This window comes from Ictalurus punctatus, chromosome 7 (genome assembly GCF_001660625.3).
Source record: "Ictalurus punctatus breed USDA103 chromosome 7, Coco_2.0, whole genome shotgun sequence".
Lineage (NCBI taxonomy): Eukaryota > Metazoa > Chordata > Actinopteri > Siluriformes > Ictaluridae > Ictalurus > Ictalurus punctatus.
The window spans coordinates 24,129,466-24,151,971 of NC_030422.2; the positions used below are offsets into that span (position 1 = coordinate 24,129,466).

At 39.3% G+C, this 22,506-nt stretch overlaps 1 protein-coding gene across 2 annotated transcripts; it reads right to left on the minus strand.

The window, feature by feature from the left end:
* Positions 1–1,517: 1,517 nt before the first annotated feature.
* si:dkey-183c6.8 (protein O-GlcNAcase) lies at positions 1,518–22,067 on the minus strand. 2 transcript variants are annotated; one of them, XM_017472450.3, is made up of 18 exons: positions 22,004–22,067; positions 21,063–21,316; positions 19,147–19,198; positions 15,793–15,890; positions 15,562–15,692; positions 15,106–15,277; positions 14,529–14,627; positions 12,342–12,611; positions 11,456–11,542; positions 10,095–10,495; positions 8,443–8,617; positions 8,269–8,325; positions 8,114–8,199; positions 7,888–7,992; positions 7,418–7,509; positions 7,064–7,259; positions 6,642–6,798; positions 1,518–5,827 (listed from the first exon to the last, which is right to left on the minus strand). In XM_017472450.3, the coding sequence occupies exons 2-18, from the start codon at positions 21,100–21,102 to the stop codon at positions 5,691–5,693; spliced, it is 2,355 nt and encodes a 784-aa protein (XP_017327939.1). In that variant the 5' UTR covers positions 21,103–21,316; positions 22,004–22,067; the 3' UTR covers positions 1,518–5,690. The 2 variants fall into 2 exon arrangements, with proteins under 2 accessions (XP_017327939.1, XP_053537867.1); XM_053681892.1 differs by lacking the exons at positions 19,147–19,198; positions 21,063–21,316; positions 22,004–22,067 and adding an exon at positions 18,863–19,125.
* Positions 22,068–22,506: the final 439 nt, after the last annotated feature.

The window sequence follows — 22,506 nt, forward strand, 5'->3', positions numbered from 1 at the left end:
CGTGTGTGGGTAGTCTGATTCAACTCATCAACTTTGCTGTTGCTAACACTGTTAGGAAATATGATTGGGACAGACTGAGTTTATGGCTCTCTCCTCTCTGTGTGACGTCCCACACTCATCCTCCCACTTGCACTGAGTGTTCATAGCCCAATCCACTGTCAACACTGATCTTCAGATAGAATTTGTGCAGGTCATCACAGGTCAAGGCAGAAGACACATCTCTACTACATGGATAGAACGTGTGAAATTTGGATATTAATCTGAAACGTGGCTAAAGGCCTAAACCAATGAGTGGCAATATCAAAATGTAGATGGACCTGTAACATTTCTACTGTTCTTCTAGTTAGTGTGCAATCACAGAAATCCAAACAATGTCTGGAGGAAAAGTAAAACATTCCTCATTAACAATAGAGCTAGTGTAATGTTGGACAGTTTGGAGCAGACAGTGTGGGTTTGAGGCCTCATTTGACTTGCCACAAAAGGGGGGGGGGGGGATACAGTTGTACAATAAAAGAGTAAGTACTTATTCATCAAACAAGTGCAAGTCTACAGGACAGTAACACGATTTCATCTTGTTTTGATTATTATATTATATTGCCATTTCTCATTCAGCTAACCGGTGCTATTTGATGCATTTTCAAAAATATTACAGGTAATTATAGACACATTTTGAGTTGAGGTGGTTTTAAGATCTGGGGTTTTTTTGTTTGTTTGTTTGGGATTTTTGTGAAAAAATCGAAAAACCTTTGAACGCAGGATTTAACGTCTTTTTAAGAATGGCTAAACTGTAATAATTGTACAACGTCTATGAAAGTAGAAGAAAACAACTGATTTATTCAACGAATCCTAAGAAACATATATGAAACTTATGATCTGCAAATGCCAAGATGTGCAACATCTATAGGCCTACTACATGTTTAAACTTAACTGCCTCGTTTCTTTCAGCCCATGAGAATGAGAAAAAATGAATATTGAAACAGCCCACAGCAGTCTCAACAGTCTCACCCTATCTAGAATTCACACTCTAAACAACACACTCTACTAGGTGTCTTTTCCACAGTTAAGGCAAAAACTGATGAGTGAAGTACATTTCATACAAAGTGATATCGAAGTGAAAACTAAGTGATATTGCCCTGCATTTCATTACTGTCTGTTTAGCTGTTTTTTCCACTGGTCTGCATAGTTGACATCCCAAAAGTATTGACTACTGAATGTACGAGTCTAATCAGCTATCCTAATATCAGCTATCAGCTATCCTAATATATATATATATATATATATATATATATATATATATATATATATATATATATATATATATATATATATATAATATTAATGAGTATTAATCCTAATGTTTCCTCCAATCTTCCTATTCTACTTTACGAGCCCAGGATTAACTGCAAGTGTTAATCAATAGAATAGATAATATGTTTTTAAAAATTCATAGCCTTCAAATGCTCCTGAAAATATGGATGCGGTTCAGGCAGAATTTGAGTTTGATACCCTGATCCGTACCACAGGAAAGCTGAAACCATGACAGCTGAGTTTGAGTCAAAACAAAAAGCTTTTAATGGTGCTGTAAACAGACGTCATTCCAGTACAAAAAAATAAAATAAAATTGAACATAGTGTTTAAAAACATCGAACATAAAATATATTCTACATTAAATATCATTAGTAGCCCAATCTGTGGGCCTTTCATTAAACAAACCTATATTTCAACCAGCCAGAGTAGTGCAAAAGTTAGCAGAAGCACAATTTTAAAAAATACAAACATGCAAATAATAATGGTCTTTAAATGAGTTGTAATGATAATGGCAAATATCCAACAAAACAATACCTACTGTCAGATAAAAAAATCTATCTGCCATGGCTTTTTATTTTTTGCCAACCTAGAACCTATAAAGAGTTGTAAAGTAATGTAATCTAGTGTATGAGCGGGTGTGTATCCCTGCATGCAGTTAAGGAGGTTGAAAGTGATAAAAGAACTCCTTCACAGAGATATTTATACACTGATGTGTGCCTTTCTGTGTGAGAGTGTATGTGTATGTGTGTGTGGGTAGTAATGAATCCTGCGCAGAAAAGAGAAAGTCTAAAAAGCCTATAATGTCATTTAACAATTTGTCATGCTAATTCGTGTAAGAAAGGAGGCCGAGACTATTCATATTGTGCAAGCCCTGTGTGTGTGTGTGTGTGTGTGTGTGTGTGTGTGTGTGTGTGTGTGTGTGTGTGTGTGTGTGTGTGTGAAAGAAGCAGAGCATCTACCTGTTTTCAGAATAAGATTTAAGTGCTAAGCAAATATGTTTGTGTGTTTTGTATGTGTCTACAGTGAATGACAGTGAGAATAGTGCTATCCTTCAAACGCCATCTACAGTAGCCTAGTCACTGTGCTTTACGCTCCTAACGCAATTACACAAGCTTGCAGTCACTCATAATAGAGCATTACCACGAAAGCTGTAAGACGTGTGAAGAGTGCCGGTTTTGTGAAGAAACCAACAGAAAGAAATGAGCTGGATTTAATCGAGCTGGATCGGCTATGATATAGTGATCGATGGCAGTTATTCATTAACAATCTTTAAGTAGGTGTGCAGACCAGGTTAGACAGTACATGAGATCAGTGCAGACCAACATTTTCCAATTTTATCCAGAAAAAAAGGACTAGTGAAGGTCTAAGATATTGTTCCTACTAAACAGTAACAGATCTAGCATATAAAAAAAACTGTAGCCTGAGTTTCCAGGTCACGTTTGCAGAATGAGCAGAGGCACAGAAATAGAATCAATCCTCCCATCGGGGAACGAGGGAGTATACACAGTCTGTGGTGTAGTCAAGGCCATATGCAGTGTAAACACATGCTTTTTCCAGTGTGCTCATGTATGTTCACTTCACGATAGTAGATAGTAGAACAACTTATATTTTCCTGCATTAAAGGAAGAATTCACCATGAATTACTTATTTATCTTTATAATTGACATCTTCAGTGGCATTCATGATATATAACTAAAGTTGTTTTTTTTAACTATCTGGGTCTAATTTCACCAACATTAACATTTTCCTACATTTCCCACAATGCCGTTTGACTACTTGCTGATAGTGGCACAAGTAGGATTTAGCCAGTGCTTCATCAATGCTTTACTCCTTTAGTCTGTTCAGCTCTCTCACCTACTCATCTCTACATTCTGCTCCAACAGCTCATCTTCAAAAGCTTTAACTAATACTGCTCATCGTGTTGTAGATCTCTACCTAGGCAAGCCGAGACTCTGCAGTATTTTATTATAACTGGTTCAAATAGCAGTATTCTGGATTTCTCATTTGACATTGAACGTTACTGGATAATGGTGACTGAGAAACTCTTGCTCTTTAGCTTTATTTATTTATTTATTTATTTATTTATTTTCTAGAAGTTTACATCCGCATAACTCGACCGGCATCACCTATGTTTACGATTGTTGAAGATATTTTCTTCTATTAAACACCATTGTAATTTTGCTGGTGATATTCTTGTGTGACTGCAGAGTGACAGAAAATGCTAACTTCTCAATGGAATAAATGTTCTTATTGGCACCAACAAGTTACCACCGTAATTGCTAAGCACAAGACAATCATTTCTATAGAAACTTATACCACAGTGCTGTTGAATTCTCGATTCTGATTGGCTGACAGACGTTCTGAGGTGTGCAATTGTTTTTTAGTAAATGCACAGCAAGAGTAGTTCCAGTCAGGTCTTGACCTCATTAAAGTTCTATATCACTTTGCGAAGTTAACTGAAATAATGGGAAAGTTATTCTACTCTTCACCACTGCATATAGATTTAACAACAAACAAAATGACTGAAAACTAAGATTTTTCCAGAAATACATAAGGAATAATTGTCAACGGGCCATGAAGCGAAGCGGAGGCTTGAGTCATTGATATACAGTTATTAGAGAGAGAAAAAAGGAAGAAAAAAGAAAGAGAGTGTGAGAGAGCACGCGTGATAAGCCGGTGAACAAGTATCAATATTTATTTATTTATTCGTTGTATTTTCTGCTGTAATAAAAAAAAAAAAACAAACCTGTGAACAGTTAGGCTTCTCGATATTTATTTATCTGTTCTTTTTTTATATTATCAGCAAAAAACACCAACTATGAAATCTCTCTCCAATAACTGCATATCAGTGGCTCAAGCCTCCGTTACTATCACTACAATAATGGTTTGGAATTAGCAACGGAGGCTTGAGATGGGATGCGTAATAAATTAGTTCCATACACAAGAGCATTTTAAGTACCAAAACCTGACAAATGTCTTGAAATCAACATCTGAACAATGGCTTGAGGTGTGGTAACTGTGGTATAAGCGGAATAATTGACCATTGAGTTATTAGAAAATAATGCACACCCGAGGTGTAATGGTCACTCCGCTTCATGTCGTGACCGCATTACCACCTCAGGGTGTGCATTATTTTCTAATAATTCAACAGACTGGAGTGAATTATTCCTTACATGTTTAATGTGTTGTGGACTTCACTGGCCTGTCCATCTGTTTGAACATATGGAACACAAAATGATTGCTCATTTTCATTTGATACTTTTTAAAGAATTCTGATTGGTTAATTCTTTGTTTTCTACAGATTCTGAAGGAAATCTCATGTGAATGGAGATACAGTTACAGAAGGTTGAAATGCTACTAATTTTAGCATGAGTGACACTAGTCATTGTAAAATGACTACCTTGGGCTGGACTACACCACAGGACACAGGTCATTTTCAGTGTTACTCATTAGTAGAAACCAAAACATGGCCACTGCACACCTTTCTTACTGTAGGCTCTTCAAGTCTAAATAGAAAGGTCCAATGAGGGACCTTATATTTGCAACAGCTATATTAGAACTAAACCATCTTTGAAGTAACTCTCCTGCTAAGTGCTGTGGTGAGGCTTTAAACAAACAGCTCTGGTAAAGATGGTAAATGGTACGAATCATTTTTGCGAATAAATTTCATTCATCGCTTTTAAGGAATGCACCAGTCATAACATTAATGGTGCTATTCATGTAAAGGCTAGTATAGAACAGTTAGCATCATGCTAACCAGGCCACAGTGGCCAGTTGACTGTTAGTCAACAGCATGTCTTGGGCAAAGTGCTTATTGAGCCCTCAAATAGCCCTGTATTCCAATACAGCTTTCAAGAGGCCCTCGTCCACTTTCCCCTGTTACAGGGAAGTATGTATTATCTACATGACACAAGTGGCTACTTGCAGAAGGAGGGATTGAGAGTGTAGTGGAGAGCAGATTTACTAGACAGATAGAGGAGTACAGAAATAAATTTCCATCAGCTGTCATCTATAGACGAAGTAGCGGCTACATTAAAAAGCCAATTTCAACAGAGTAAATATTATATTTTGGATATACTTAGTATTTTATTGCTCTGGGTTAGACTACAATGCATTCTGGGCAATTTGTGCTCTCCACAAAGGGACATTTAACAAACTTCTCTTGAGCTAATAAAGTATTATAATGGCCCATGATTGGTGTATTAAATCCAAATGAAACATCAAAAGAGAAGTGGATGAGGACATGTTGAAGATGTATTGGAATGCAGGATATGTCCTTGAATGTGATACCGCTACTTAAACTGCAGGGCTGTTTAACATGTATTTTTGCCCAAAAAAGTCCAATTATAGCATCAGTGATTGTTTGTGAGCTAGTTAAGGCTCTAGAGCAGTCTGCCCAGGATCAGTCCCTCTGTGGAGCGAGCCTCTCCCCTTACAATCTCCAGAAAGCCCAGCTTAGTAAGGAACTCCAGCCTTAGGCGTTCTGTGGGCTGCACCTCGCAAAAGACACCCTGGGAACCTAGAGAGAGAGAGAGAGAGAGAGAGATAGAGGGAGAGAGAGAGAGAGAGAATGAGGTGAGGTGAGGCCCCGGGAGAGTCGACGCACAATCAACAAGCAGGAAATTATTTTTGCTTCATTCTCATCCTCTCAACATGATATTGAAATGTCTATATTTGGATGTGGGAGTTTAAAAAAGAAACAAGTATGGAGGATTTTATATGTTTAATTTCTAGCTTTAAGAAATCATTTTACCTTCCAATTTCAAGTTCTCTGAGACTTAGATCACAGACGATAAATCACAATTACATGCGAGATGAGTGTGTATCTGTTCACAGGAAGTTTTATTGCTATTACAATTAACCATATAGCTCCTATTTAATTGTTTACCAGTAAAATGTTTGATTCCTACTCTGACTGATCAAGCCATATATTAACATTTATGGCATTTTTGGCAGATGCCCTTATCCAGAGCGACTTAAATTTATCTCATTTTATACATCTGAGCAGTTGAGTGTTAAGGGCCTTGCTCAAGGGCCCAACAGTGGCAGCTTGGCAGGGCTGGGGTTCGAACTCATGACCTTCCAACCAGTAGCCCAACATCTTACCACTGCCCACAGTGTACCACTGCCCACAGAATATAATGTGAGATGTTCTAGTTGTTGTGCTGATGATTAAATGATATCAATGTCAAAGCTCCAGTGATGTCAGAGGTTTTTCATTTCAGACCATCATCTTTCTGGTGCTGGAAGCTAATTGGTTTGGCCAGCTCATGTGCAGTGGAAACACACAGAACAACTGAAAGGTAGACACTAGCCCAAGAGCTGTTTCTCACCGTTAGCTTTGAGTGCTGTGAGCAGGGACGTGAGAAGACTTCTGCTGACACTGCAGTCCACCAGTTCAGGCAGTGCCTCAAGCCGGAGCTGAGATGGGAAGTGGTACAGCAGGGAATCTGGGTAATACTGCTCTTCATGCAAACTCAGCAGCGCCTCCTGTGATTACAGGGAGAAATGAGAATAGTGATGCAAATTCGTATGTTCTGTGTGTGTGTGTGTGTGTGTGTGTGTCTGTGTTTGTGAGACAGGACATTTCTTAAAGTGTTTGCAGTATAACTGCTTATCCAGTCATACAGCACCTATGAACACCACTATTCTTTATTCTCATGTGTTTGAGATATTACTATATTAATTTACTTAAAGAAAAATCTGATCAAACCATTATTCTGTGAGGTTTATTTCTCCTAGATTGAACTCTGACCTTCTGGGCAGTGTGTCCGTTGGTGACGTGTGTACGTGTGGGGTATTTGTCTCTCATAGCCGGCAGCCAGGTGGCCTGGCATCTCTTGACAAATGAGCGTACATCCAGAATGCCAGCAACACACCCACACACACCCAGCTCATCCTCCAGAACAAAGCTGTACTCTGGGCACAAGGCCAGAGATGCACCCAAAAACCTGAACGCGCACACAAGCACAAACACATTCATAAATATTCCTTTGAAGGTCCTAGAGGCTCCAGTGTTAGGAATTATTGTTAGAGGGTACAGAGGAACTTCTGTTCCTGAAGCTAGGTCTGGGAAGTTGCCTATTTACAGTATGTAAACTAACAGAACCTGTCACCGATGAAGTCTGGATGAAGCACAGTCACATCCTGAGCACCTCTGGTTTTCTGATAAAGCTGACGGACCATGTGGTACAGCTCCACCTAATAGCACACAGCAGGAAACCACATAAACATGCCCAGTAATTATAATGCAGATGTTGACTGTATGAGCAGTGCACAATAAACATTTTCCTTGTTATCTGTTATTTATAACTTGCATAAAACCATTCAGTAACTTGAATGAATATGTCTTTTAGTTAGAATAAGATTATACAGAAAATATAGTACTTAGTGGTGGCAATAATACTAACTACTAAAATCCAAACTATTTTATAGCCTATTTAAGTCTTGAAAGTGTGAATGAGGGATATTGACTTTAGCGTGTTATTGGTTGTGACACAATTGTTTACGACGTAATTGTGTATCACCAAGAAAAGCAACATGGCATCAACGGCCTTGGCTGTGCACAGTATATCTCACCTTGTCTTTGTGCTGGAAGGGCCGTATGTTGTAAAGACGAGAGGTGGGGAAAAGAGGAGGGGGGTGGCTGAACAGCTCACTGCTGGTGCCTACAGGAAGAAGCATCTTCAGCACACACCAGATAGAGAGAGGAAGAGAGAGAAATGATGAGGAATATATCGCATGAGCCAGGATCTATATGCATTCATGCTGCATTACTTTAATAAATGCTCAGTGTCATTTGTACCTGCACTTCCCCAGATAATCCTCCTTTAAATACCCAGGGCTCCGCCTCCACACCTAGAAGCTCCGCCCCTGATGAGGCTCCACACCCTGTTGATAAGAGGCCACTCAGTCTCACAGGCATGTGCAATATGGCGTAGAATGGAAAAAGATACTCACAATGAAAACAATTCTTCCAGGAACCCAGTGAAGAACTTTCACTTATCACCCGACCCTCTGAAGGTGAGGAGAAAAGGAAAGAGGGAGAGAGATGTATTAGAACAATTCAAGTCCACATTTTCCCTTCAATCCTATCTCTTTCTCTCACTCTCTCTCTCTCTCATTCTCTCTCACCCAGCCAGCTGATGAAGGCCTTGGCTACAAGCAGCATGTTTCTCAGGTCCCAGACATATGGGTAAAGGTCATAGAGCACAGCTCTGTTCACGCTGTTCACCACACTGCCATGCAGAACCGCAATCTCATCACATGCAACCAGAAAACGGCCTGCCCGCACCCGCCACTCCTCAATCTGAGGAAATAAAAAGATTATTAGTAGTTAAGAAGGAAAGAGATGGAAAGACTCTATTATTATATAAAATGCATGAAATGAATTAAATATTAAAGGGAGAGAGCAAAAAGCATGATACGATCTGTTTAGATAAATTTTAAAGATGGGCATTATATCACTTTTCCTTTTTCAGATACCAATACATACTGAAACCTTGAGTATCAGCCGATACTGATACCCATCTAATATCGTTTACTTTAAAACCTATCAAACTTTAAATTATTATATAAACTTACATCACTTACATTGTTATATATGTATATATAATAAAGTATAACATATAAATATAATAATATTGATCCTTGCATCATAAAAATCGGTTAAGTCTCTTTATGTGTAAACATAAAATCTAAAAATAAATTATTTTCCAAATTCAATTCCAATCAGATATCCAATGTGTTTCTGCTGCTATCGGCCCGATACTGATACTGGGTATCGGATCCATCTCTAGTAAATATTATTATCACTTATTACTAATTGTGCAAAAATCAGGAATGATTTTGGAGTGTAACATATATGAGAAATGGTATGACAGGAAGAACCTTTCTAGTCACTCTAAAAATTATGTTGTTGTTTTTTTTTTTAAAAATAGCATTTTTTTTGATAAATCCTTTCAGATAATTAATTTGAACACAATGGACACCTGTCTAAGTGAGATTTGGTATTAAATACATAGCTGCAAAGTTATCACATTATAAATTTAAGAGCTCCAATATGCAAATGAAAGCCATGCAAAGTATAGAAGATTATTTAAAACCTTTCACCAGTTTATCAGAAGACAGCTGTAGCCATTTGGGTTTGGGGGCTTTTGCCCAATGTTTCCAGGATAGGCTCCAGTTCCACCATGACCCTGACCAGGATCAAGCTGTTACTGAAAGTATGACAGTGAGTGAGGGAGGACTTCTAATTGGATAAGGGTAAAAGTGCAGACACTTCTCTGTATGTTTTACTGTCATCTACTTGTGTTTTTTATACTACTGTCACATCAAGTACTAAATTATTTATTCATACACTTGCTTTCAGTAACTGTTTTATCCTTGTCAGGGTAGCCGGTCATACTGAGACTATCCCAGGAATACTGTATGCAAGGCTGGGATACACACAGGGCACCACTAACACTCACCATCCATTCACACAGGGGCAAGGATTAAACCCTGGACCCTTGAGAAAACAACTCTAGCTGCTGCCCCACGGTGCCACACATTTAATATTTAAGGCAGGAAAAATGTTATGGTCTTCATATGATGACTTTGAACAGAAAAGAATGTACAGAAGACATATGTCACAACAATTTCCGCAAATATTTCTGTCATCTAGTCTTTGTGTATTCTGCACACACTCTCTCTCTCTCTCTCTCTCTCTCACACACACACACACACACACACACACACAAACACACACACACATACAGAGACCATTCAGCATCACAGATAGAGACCTTCTGCGGTTGCATCTTCTTGCTGCTCCCGTTGACACTGACATAATGGCAGTGGCTTTTGAGCCAGGTAAGTGCCTGAAGCAGGCTCTGGGCAGGCGGGCCATGCTCATGTGGCAGGTAGTACAGTCCCACCAGCAGTCGCACTTGAGCCTCACTGAGTGGAGATTTCGCAGCACACAGGCCCTTTCCTGAGGCTTTCTCCCAGCCTTGACCTCCAGGAACCCGCTCCTCGCTCTCAGTCTCAGCCGAGACCTTCAGCACTGAAGTGGAAGAAGGAACCAGAGCCCCAGCAGCAGATTGAGATTTAGACTGGGCTCCATGCAGATTGTCTAAGCTTTCAGGAGGTTTAGGTTTGGAGGGGAGAGCAGACGGTTTGTGCTCTGTAGGCCTGTTCTGCCGTCCTGAGGAGAAAAGGTGTCACAAGTTATAAAATCAGACTTGTTTAAATGTCTAATGTTTTCACACTTTTTGACAAGCTCTCAGACTAAATCACACTGCTGATTTTATACTTTGCAAGTCAGTTGAATTTCGATTTAGCATGCCACGATGCAATTATGAAATGAATCATTGTGCATCTCGATTTTTATCATATGTATGCATTTGCATGCAAGATTATCATTTGAATGTATCTTTAATCGTATACTGAAGCAGGTGTTTCCTAAACATTTTGGCTAAATGATCCTTCTGTAAACTGAGGGAAAAGAAATAAACACTGTTTTTTCATACATTTTGAATTATTTTACATTCTTAAAAATTATTTTGCATTTTTTTTTTACATTGCATTACTTGTAAAATTATATTTCCTACTAAAAGTGCTATTACATGTAACAATATATTAATATTCAAATAACATTTTAAAAATATTTAAATTTATATTTAAAACAGGAATTTATCAGTCATTTATAAGTTCAAATTTTCAAAAGTGCACCACAAAAAGTTGGCATATGGCAGATGACATTTATTACAGCCATTGCTTACATTTTTTTTAATATGAAAGCTGTTTGGTATTTCTCACCGTTTTAATTTTAAAAAAAATAATCCATAAGCCTATGTGCAAGTCCAATTATGACATTTTGTGCAGAATTGCATTTTATGCAGAATTTCATTGTATCTAAAATTCAAACCAGTTATTCGGTCTTTTTTACGAATACAGTACTGTACTGGTATGATTGGTATACAGATGGCATCTAACATGTAAATGTAATGTTTGTGTTTTGTTTAAATAAGCAAAAAGAGCAAAAGTCCCTGAAGAATCAATGATACAGTATGTAAGAATCAATGATAGAAGAATCAGTCATATGTAACACAAATATGAGCTGTGTGTTTGATTGTAAAGGATAAGTGACGAGTGTGCAAAATACCAGGCTGTAGAGCTTGGTTCAGCTCAGTCATCCAGTCTTTCAGTGCAGCAGAAAGCGCTCGCTCCGGACAGTACTGATGCCCTTTACCTACACACACATATACACAGCTTAAATTATTATCACACTACAGCTCTATCCGTAGATGTATTTCATTTTTGTCTGTTTTTGTTATCATAGCATTGCTTTTGTTTCATAAAGCCAACTTGTCAAGATAGCTTTCTCAACTTCATGTACAACATCCCTGCAGTGACTCAGTATTAAGTGTTAACGAGAACAGTAAGGGTAACAGAACAGTTTTAATAATCACACCCACGGCCATGTTTTTGTCCGTGGCATGGCATTTACACAGTAGATTCATTAGGAACTGCATTTTAATCACAGTTAAATTCAACAAACACAATAAAGTCTAGTGACTCTGAAACCAAAGCTGATGAACCCAACAGTCATTATCCATAATGTCCCACATATACACCATCTATTTAGTGAAACAGAGATGATATGTAGTAATGTGTTATAGTGTGCACGCATGTGTATTAATGCCATTAAGTCCTTAAAATGCCCCAAAGTTAATCATATTATGTGACTGACCATTTGGTCCTGTCCAACTTTTTCCCTTTCGTTCTGTTTCTCTTTGAGCTAATAACCAACCACGCACATTTCTCAGCACTTCTCACCATCCCTCTATGATTCATCTGGGTGTCATGGCCCACTTAAATCACCATCATTCCCTTCATGAAATTGGATCCTCTGTCTTCCACACAATCTAATTCCTTCTGCCACTCATCTTTTCCTCTTTTTCTTTCCATTTTTTCCCTATCATTCTTATTTTTACTTTCCATCCTCTCCTATCCTCTTCTTTTTCTCCTATACATGTCTTTCCTCTCACCTTCTCTCTTCTCCTTCCCTGCTTTGAGCCATGTCCCAAGTGTGTGCAGAGGGATGTAGTTTGCTTCAAATTCACAGTTAGGGTTCAGCAGCAGACCCCTGAGATGAGCTTGGAGGCCAGGTGGACGACCCTTAAACGGCCCCAGGAAGACACGACGTGAATCGTAATCATTAGCGTGCAGATTGTCCCACACCAGGGGAGGTCGCTGTAACACTGACTGCACCTCCTTCAGCGAATCAGCACACAGCTCTCGAGAGATCACCTTGCTTCCTATTGCATGAAAGACATATAAACATATTAATCAGGATTTTCTGATTAATAAGTGATGTGAAGTGGAATAACAGTTCTTTACTCACTACTGACACATTATAACGAATGCAACATGAAATACATTATGATTTAATGTATGAATCAGCGCAATAAGCAAAACATATGTTTATAAACTAATTATTGTCTGTTACACGTTTTGTACTCAACCCACCATCTCCTCCTGCTCCATCCTCCCTGATTGCTGAAGACTTTACCACCTTTTATGATAAGAATATTGAAAAAGTCTACCAGGCCTTCGCTTCTACTTCTACGCTGGCCACTGAGGATCCCCCTTCTCCCTCACTGGCACATTTTTCTAATCTAGCAACAGAAAAGATCCTGCAGGTCATCTTGTCCTGCAATCCTACCACCTGCCCATTGGATCCAATCCCTTCCACAGTGCTCCAGACCATCTCACAAGACCTCCTCCCCTTCATCACTATTATCATCAATGACTCCATATCATCTGGTCATGTACCAACTGCATTCAAGAGAGCAAAGGTTATTCCCATCCTGAAGAAACCCAGTCTGTATCACTTGTTTATTTTGTTTCTAAAATCCTTGAACACACTGTCTACAATCAACTGTCTCTCTATTTCTCACAGAAAAACGTCCAGGATCCTAACTTGTCTGGCTTCAAAGTGGCACAATCCACAGAGACTGCCCTTTTGGCTGTCACTGAGAAGCTGCATGCTGCTAGATCAGCCAAACATCATCAGTCCTCATTTTCCTCGACCTTTCAGCATCATTGACACGGTTAACCACAACACTCTCTTGTCCACCCTCATGAGTCTTGGAATTCATGGTGCAGCATGGCAGTGGTTTGCTTCCTACCTGGAAGGTTGCTAATACCAGGTGACATGGAGGGGATACACATCTGCTCCACGCAGACTCTCCACTGGTGTCCCACAAGGCTCAGTACAGAACTCCTCTTCATCCCAGCTGATTCATCACCATGTCAGCATCTTGTGATCTCCCTGGACAACTCTCTGATCCCACCTTCAGTTACTGCACCCAACATTGGGATAACCATGGACAATCAACCGTGCTTTTCCTCTCACATTGCTAATATGACACGCTCATGTCGATTTCTCCTTTACAACATCAGAAGGTTTTGTCCAATTCTATCCATACAGGCCACTCAGGTGCTGGTTCAGTCTCTTGTCATTTCGAGACTGGACTACGGCAACTCACTCCCGACAGGTCTGCCTCTGAGTTCCATTAGCTCAACTTGTTTTCAACCTTGCTTTCAAAGTTCTCCCACACCACTCCATTGCTACGCTCCTTCCACTGGATTCCTGTAGCTGCCCACATCAGATTTAAAACTCTGATGCTTGCCTGCAAAGCCAAAAATTGACTAGCACACACTTACCTCAAATCACTTATCACACCCTGCACTTCACCATGCCCCCTCTGAACCTCCAACACCACTAGACTGGTGCCACCATCTCTCAGGATACAAGGAAGACATGTGGAATGAACTTCCCCTAGATGTCTGAACAGCTGACTCACTGGCAGTCTTCAAACAACGTCTAAAGACCTACCTCTTCCTAAAGTACTTAAATTAGCACTTTTCATTAAAAAAAAATGATTATTGTTGATTATGTTTGTCTTACTATATTACCTCCCAACAGAGTTTTAAGACTGATGGTATTCTTAGCCCATGACCTAGTGAACCAGTATCAGGATGTATTTATTGATAGAAATTTTAAGGCCCTTCTGTAAGTTGCTCTGGATAAGGATGCCTGCCAAATGCCATAAATGTAAATCTTAATTTTTTGATATACTAATACTGTAGTATTATTTTAAGGCATTTGCTGAAGATGTCTAGAGACCGTTGTCTTACTTTAAAAATGTATCATATATCAGTGTGCTCACCGGTCCAGATGACTGAGATGCCGGGCAGAAGATCTTCTCCTACTGTCAGCAGGTATGGAGACTTGGACACACTGGGAGAGCAGAGTGAGCCACAGTACTCTGCAGAGAGAGAGAGAGAGAGAGAGAGAGAGAGAGAGAGAGAGAGAGAGAGAGAGAGAGAGAGAGAGAGAGAGAGAGAGAGAGAGAGAGAGAGAGAGATTTCCTAGGTAGATAGATTTTCAATCAAACAGTACAGCACAAAAATTATCAGTAGTAATAATAACATTCCCATCAAGTACAATGGTACCTGCTGTCTCTGTCTCTAGTCACATAAACCAAATGGCAAGTAAAATATAAATCAGATCTCAAAGACTCTCCACTGTATAGTTGCTACTATTCTTTGCATTTGCTGTTAACACTAGAGATATGTCCATGATGTTAGTGAACTCCTAGTTTTCAGTACCTATACATTTGCAGTGGTAAACAGACATAAGTACTCAACCAGAGTACTAGCATTTTTGGTTTGTGATTCTTAACTACATTTATTATTACTGAGCAAATGTTGACCTGCTGATAATAAACATGGAAAATGGCCTACCAGTGGGGCAGAACAGGAAGACAGGTGGCTCCCCCAAGAAACGGAAGATCTCATTGGTAACAGACACCTGAGCATGAGCGAATGAGGAGAAAGCCTCAGTATCGGCCTGGCACATGGAGTGATCGATGTCGTCAAACAGAATGGCAAATGCCTGGCAGCCGAGTTCTGACACCTAGTAGTGAGGACAAAAAAAAAAAAAAACAAGAGAAAAGTGGAGCAAGCTTTGGTATCACTTATGGGACTGAGCTAAATGAGAGATATTTTAATCCCTACAGGCCACTGGTAAGCTTAACGATAAAGTAGGGCTGTGTGGGTGTGTGTAGGAGTGTGGTTATGTGTGTAGTTAAGGAGGTGGAAGCTAATAATAACTGCCCTTGTCCTGAAGTCATGTCTCCCATGCAAACAGATTTATATGCACACATGTGACTGCGTATGCGTATGCTTGTATTCATGTACCTGTCGAAGTTTGCGTTTGAGCAGTGTGAGGTCAGAGGAGCTGGAGAAGACGATGTCCTGACCAGGAGAGAGAGCGTACACAAACCTCAATCCTCTCGACTCAGCTTCATGCACCAGTGCTTTCAGCTGGGCTACAGAGACAGACAGAGTGAGAGAGCAAGAGGGTGAGAGTTAAAAATGAAAGAGACCAAGAGTAAATAAATAATTGACACAGGTGAAACTGTTCTACACCTTCCTCCTCTGTGGAGTACACCTCTCTCCACAGCAAACGATGCTTCAGATCATCTTTAGGCCCGTACAGATATGTGTTCAAACCCCATCTTTGCATCCTGTGTGTATAACAGAAACATCAAGTCTTTAATATAGCATACAGCCTAACATAAAGGAGCATGAATGACATTAAACAAAATATTAGTGTTATATTTGCAAGATGCCCAATTATTAGCAGTTACTGTACCATGCAAAGCAATTGGGTATTTATAGTTTATTGTATTTTTAGGACTTATCTGTAATGCTTAATGATGGTGCTACAGTATGCTCGAGAAGCAAATCGTACCCGGGGGGCTGAGAGCCCAATGATTCTTAGGTGTGAACTATTATGGAATGTGCCTTCAAAAATTTGTATTACAGCCTACTGCTGGTGATTACACTAGGAAAGGTGCAGCTTAACGGTGCTTATGATAGTTTTTACCTAGATTAAAACTGCATTAAGTGATTACACAGCTCCTTCTTTTACTTCTTGATTAAGTAATTTGTAATAAAACATTTATTATTAAAATCCAATGCTGATTGCTTCTCTTTTTTTAAGATGGACCATACTAGCGCAGTTTTACATAATGTTTTCGCACAAAGCCACTTTTATTCACAAGTACATACTATGCAACACAAACTGCTTGATTTATTTTAAAGACTTATGTTGGTAACAATGCTGCTTCGTATCAATTCTGGTAAAGATGCCTGGGGAAAAAAACTGTGCTGTGCAATATTACCATTAAGTAAATCTGGAAACGTTGTATCAGGCCTCAGCTCACAATTTGCAGGCAGAAGACAGCTTAAAATGAAAAACACCTTCTTCATACTGTTCCTATAAAGAACCTCCCCAGATGGAACCCCTGAACTGAGTGTGCATTAAGAATAGTGCACTTAAAGAACATAAAACGGATATGGCACAAACAGCATGCAACGCAGTGGGAGAGATTCTACACTTTACTTCATTATCAGTAATGGAGCAGACGGAGTCTGAATCATTATCACAGTTTGCCTGTGTGCTGTAACATCCATAACACCACCGCTATATTTCTGCAGCTATAATACAGTATGTAAGTGAATATTTTTTACTTGTGACTCTTTGCTTGCATTTTTTTCCTGAAAGATCACATGACCAACTATGCACAAAATTTCATTGAGGACGATCTTGTGCACGCAAAGAGACACTTTGCAGGTCAATACAAGTTCAGGTTTCATATTTATAGCTCTGGAATGATATTTAATACGTTCAATGGATCCACCCAGGGTCAGTTTCAAAGATTTTCTGTTACTCCGGATACTGATATGGCTGTGGATGAGTAATCAATAGACAAATATCACTGGATCAGGAAGCTTTGTCTGTGGATTCAATCATTCATTCATTCCGTATCAGTATCCTGGTCAGAGTCATGGTGGATCCAAAGTCTATCACAGGAACACTGGCTGCGTTGCATGGGATGCCAGTTCATCACAGAGCACCATGTACACACACACACACACACACACATTCACACACTCATTTATTTACACCTAGGGCAATTCAGACTAGCCAATCCACCAACTGGCCTATGGGAGGACACCGTAGAACTTGGAGGAAACCTATGCATAACATCATGAATAAAGTGAACGCTCTACACATGTCACATGGTGGATTATAAGTGGCCTCTGCGTGACTACTCACTGAAGTGAACAGTTGTATGGGTTCTTTGTGTGTGCGTGTGTGTGTGTGTGTGTGTGTCTGTGTGACTATGATACAAAGCAAAAAGGCAGATGCCCCACATATATTAAAGTGGAGCTGGAGCTCTAAAAAATGCTCTAAAATATTAAAGCACACCTCCTGAGGGTTGCCCTTGAGCCAGATATGTGAAGCCTGCAGCTCTTTGCTAGTGCATGTACTGTAACACCCACCTCTGGGTCAGCTTTAAAAACAAAGCCTTTCCTGGTTCTCTCTCTCTCTCGCTCTCGCTCACCATTCGGATTTCTCCACCTATCACTCTCTGCCTCAACCCAGCAGGAACTCAACTGACTCAACAGCCTCAACTGGACACATCAATATTTCTCAACTTCAATATCTTTCTCAGTCTCTCTCGCTCATTTACTATTAAAACTTTCTTCCAGCACTGAACTTGGACCATTCCCCTTCCACTCTTCCTAACTCTTTCTCGCTGTTTTTTTTTTCTGTGTGGGTAGAATGTTCTCTCTTCTCCTCTCTTCCTGTCCAGATGGTGTCCTGCTCATTTGCGCTCGTCTTTCACAAACTACAAACACACATGTAGGCCCACTGTTAGCGCAGAGTATTACAGACAGAGAGAAACATGATACAGAAACAATGCAGACAGACGTCTACATGAAATGTACATGAAAGAAGCAGGAAACTAACAGCATTTCATGGGCACGATTCTCATTTGCAGAGTGAGCCAATAGGGTTTAATATGTAATGGTTTTCTATATTAAACATTTAGTGCACTTATATATCGAGTAGGAAGGTGATCCATGACTTGCTAAGCCAGAGAGAAATTAGAAATTACATATATTTAGTGCAAGATGACAAATCATGTTCTTCTGCTTCTTCTAAAATCGCAGTGCTCGAAGACATTGTTATGATACATAATATGCACCACTATACATATGCAGTAGGTTTGCTAAAAAATTGCCAACAAAACAGTAGTGTTGCATTTCATTAAAAAGAAAAAAAACGTGAGACACTTTAATATAATTAGACAGCTACAAAAGCAAATGATTAAACACTGAAACGCTTTAAACACAGAAGTGCTAACCCCTCTTTCATAAGGTTACACATTAACTTTCGCCCACTCACACAAAAGATGCACAGACATGTCTGTCCTGCTCATTTGTTCTAACTTGTTTTTTTTCTCACTCTCTCAGTCTCTCATTCAGCTGTAAAATTCATTCTCACTTCCTCCCCCCCCCCCCCCTCTCTCTCTCTCTCTCCTCCTCTCTCTCTCTTTAGCTCTCCCCCCTTTCACTCCAGTCGCTCTAGTTCTCATCTAATGCCTTACATCACCACAGTAATCATCACTTTATCGATTCCCACCTCGCCCAGGGAAAATGGAGCCAGCCTGGGTCACTCGTTTCTCTGAGGGATGATGGTAAAGGCACTGGGGCCTGTGAAACTGCAACTCAATGGAGCCATGCCAGCACCGGTCAGTGCCCAGCCGCTCCTACTGCAAAGACCATTCGCCAACAAACTGTGCGACTCAGTCACAGCTTATGCAAGAAAAAGGACTTATGAATACAGCTCTGAAAATGTTTATCAGCAATTAACCTTCAACGGTATCTGGCTTTGTTATGTTTTGTGTGCGTGACTGGCATACCCACCACTGAAACAGCACTTTTCTCTGCTCCATGGACCAGGGCCGCCCATAGAAACCTGCAGGAGGGATAAGATACAATAATACTTTATTAATCCACAGACGGAGACATTTGGGATAGATACACATTACACCCATGTCTCACACATGTGCACGCATGAACACACTCACATAATCAATATAAGGCAAAATACCCTACAGAAGTCCTCGGGTCATCAGCTTTATCTCACACATGCATGTGTAGTATAATTGCAAAAGCCCTAATAGGATGGCATTCGTTTTACGTGTGCTCTTACCGAGATTATTAATTTGTCTTGTTTACATCTAAATTCACAACATCAGGGTAAATCCTTCCATCCCTTATATATCAGAATATCTAATATTATTCAATAAACTCAACAGTGGTCTCATCATTTTAGTCTCATCCGGAGGACAATAATAATGTAATTTCACAAACAGCGTCATCTCTTGCTTTGGAAAATATGTTTGACCACTATCATGCGACATAATTAATTGTCTTTGTGCACATATCCAGAGAATTTTTAAATACAGTACTACTGGCAATCACTGTCTTCACTGGCAGTCAAGCGTGAAATATAAAATATAAAGTAAATCCAAAAAGTGCAATAAGACTGAAGCTGAGTAAATTGCCTGTTACAATGAAAGCTATTGATCTAAAACATAAATTTAGCAGAATACAATGTATGGTCCAGTAATGTAATCATATCATCATCACCAAGTTCATAACAAAAGAAAACTATTGCATCTATTGCATGTTAACTCATATCTGTTCACTCTGAGAAACTGATATGGTTTAGCAGGGCTTCAGTATGAATGTGCAGTAAGTATGTGCACCATGATCGTCACTACGAGTATTTACTGTATGTGTGTACAGCCTGCATGTTTAGTATGCATGTTCACTGCCTGCTGTTCAGATCTCTATTTAGCCATAAGCAAATTGTATCAGGCTGTGTGCTGCTGCAGGACAGAAGTGGGTCAATAGACAGAGCAGACACACACATACACACACACACACACACACACACACACACACACACACACACTTCCAACTGACATTTCCTCTGCTGGGCAAAAGATTAAACCAGCCAATAATATGACATGGACATACGGATGCAAGCTAAGCCAATTAGACTTAGTGTGTGTGTGTGTGTGTGTGTGTGTGTGTGTGTGTGTGTGTGTGTGTGTGTGTCTGACAGCTTTAACCTTGTGGTGACATTTGGCTGGTCCTCACAAAACTTTTTAAATAAAAAAATGCAGCTTTTATTTAAAAATTAAAAAGATTAAAAGCCTCAAATGCTCATTTGCATACTATCTAAATTCTAAATCAGTTTGGATAAAAGCATCTGTTTAATAATCAATTTGAATAATTAACCATGCTTAATAAAATATACTCATCATGAATAATTAATTAATTAATATTCATGATGAATAATTATTTCAGTGGAAGGTCCTCACAAGGATAGTAAGATAAACCCCTGTGTGTGTGTGTGTGTGTGTGTATGTGTGTGTGTGTGTGTGTGTGTGTGTGTGTGTGTGTGTGTGTGAGTGTGTTTGTGTGTGTGTATGGGTGTGTGTGTGTGTGTGTGTGTGTGAGTGTGTGTGTATCACTGCCTGAACAGCCTCTATTCATTCTCACTCTGAATGTGGCTATTTATAATGCACTGAGGCTGCATGAAATGAATCAGCTCTTCTACTACTCTATAAAAGAAACCTGATTTAATATAGCAGGGCAAAACCAGACCAAAACCAACGCACTCCGCTATATTTCTTTTGTCTGAATGATAAACCACACACACAGTCGACTAGCCTGTCCTGTAAAAGTGATCCTCGCATCGTTAGATCGGATTTCACACACCATATAAACACACTCTGTTTACGGGATGAGAAGGAAACGCTGCTTACCTTCAACAACCCCGCACAAAAACTCCTCTTTCCCCTCCATGGCTGTGATTATGGCTCGAGAACGATAGGAAAAGCTCGTGTGATCAGCACACACTACAGCTCGTATACTGCCTCCATCTCTCCATCCTCTTCTCCCAGGTAGCGGCTAAACAGCCGAGGGATGCTTCTCTTCACTCAAGCCCAGTTTAACCTCTCAGTGCCCAAAGAGTCGGAGAAATACTGAGCTCTGTCCCCGATTCCTCAGATATAGATCACTGTTGGGGTGGGAAAAGATGTGAGTAAAGCTAGGATGATTTTTACCGATTGTGCTTGTCTCTTTCTCTGAGTGTAACTGCGAATGATTCACTCTTAACGATTCTTTAACGAATCATTTGGTTGAACGAATCGAACCGATGCGCCCTCGTGAAAAAGATTCGGTTCGCTTCTCTTCAAGCTACTGTGTGTAGCTTTCTCTTCAGCTATATGTTTAGTCAAACACAACATGTTATCAAATGGAATTAAATATAGCTGTTTATAGAGGGTGAGAAGTCTTTCCATCTCGGGGCTAATTGAATTAGACTTTGAAAATGGCCTAATTTCTAAAGTATGAAGACTAAAACGACCAGAAGGTTTTATAGACAAAAATCTTAAGTATAAGTAATGGTTGTATTGTTGTTAATAAACCAAATGCCTCATTTACAACTACTACTACTACTAGCCTATTACTACTACTACTAATAATAATAATAATAATAATAATAATAATAATAATAATAATAATAATGTAATAAATTAACTAATTGAGCCTACATGTATAGTTATATATTTATCATTAGATAGGCTATAGCATCATTGCATCACACGGTAGGTTATATGTTATTTATAAGAAGTGTTATGTGCATTTTCGGAAGATATTCATACTAAATCTTGCAGAAATCTTTAGTTGAGTTTATGAAGCTCACTGTAGCTGCTATGGTTCACTTCCTCTCCAGCCCTGCTGAAACACGTGAATCGATTCAAATGACTCGGATCTTTTAAAAGAACCAGGATAGGCTTAATATCCAGTTCGTGTGTCTCTCCCCTTTCCCCTTTCAGTCAACATTCAATACTGCTGCGTATTTCTACTAATATATAATGTAGGAAAATATAAAGTAAATTATTAGAAATTATGTCACAGTATACAGTAAATTAGCACTTATTTAGTGAAATCAGGTAGGAAACAGTCTTTTAATAAAAGTGTCTTAATCAAAGGAAGCAAAAATCACTTATCTTCTCCCGGCTTTAAAAGTTGATTGAAAAGTTGTTTACAAACATGAAAGTGGACTAAAATGTTTATTAAACATGATTATAAACCGTTACATTTACCCACCGCGTTGTAAAAAAATAAATAAATAAATAAAACCTGTTCTTTCTTATGTAGTGTTTACTCGCGAGCTCTATGTGTCCCGTTGCTAGGTTACCGAGT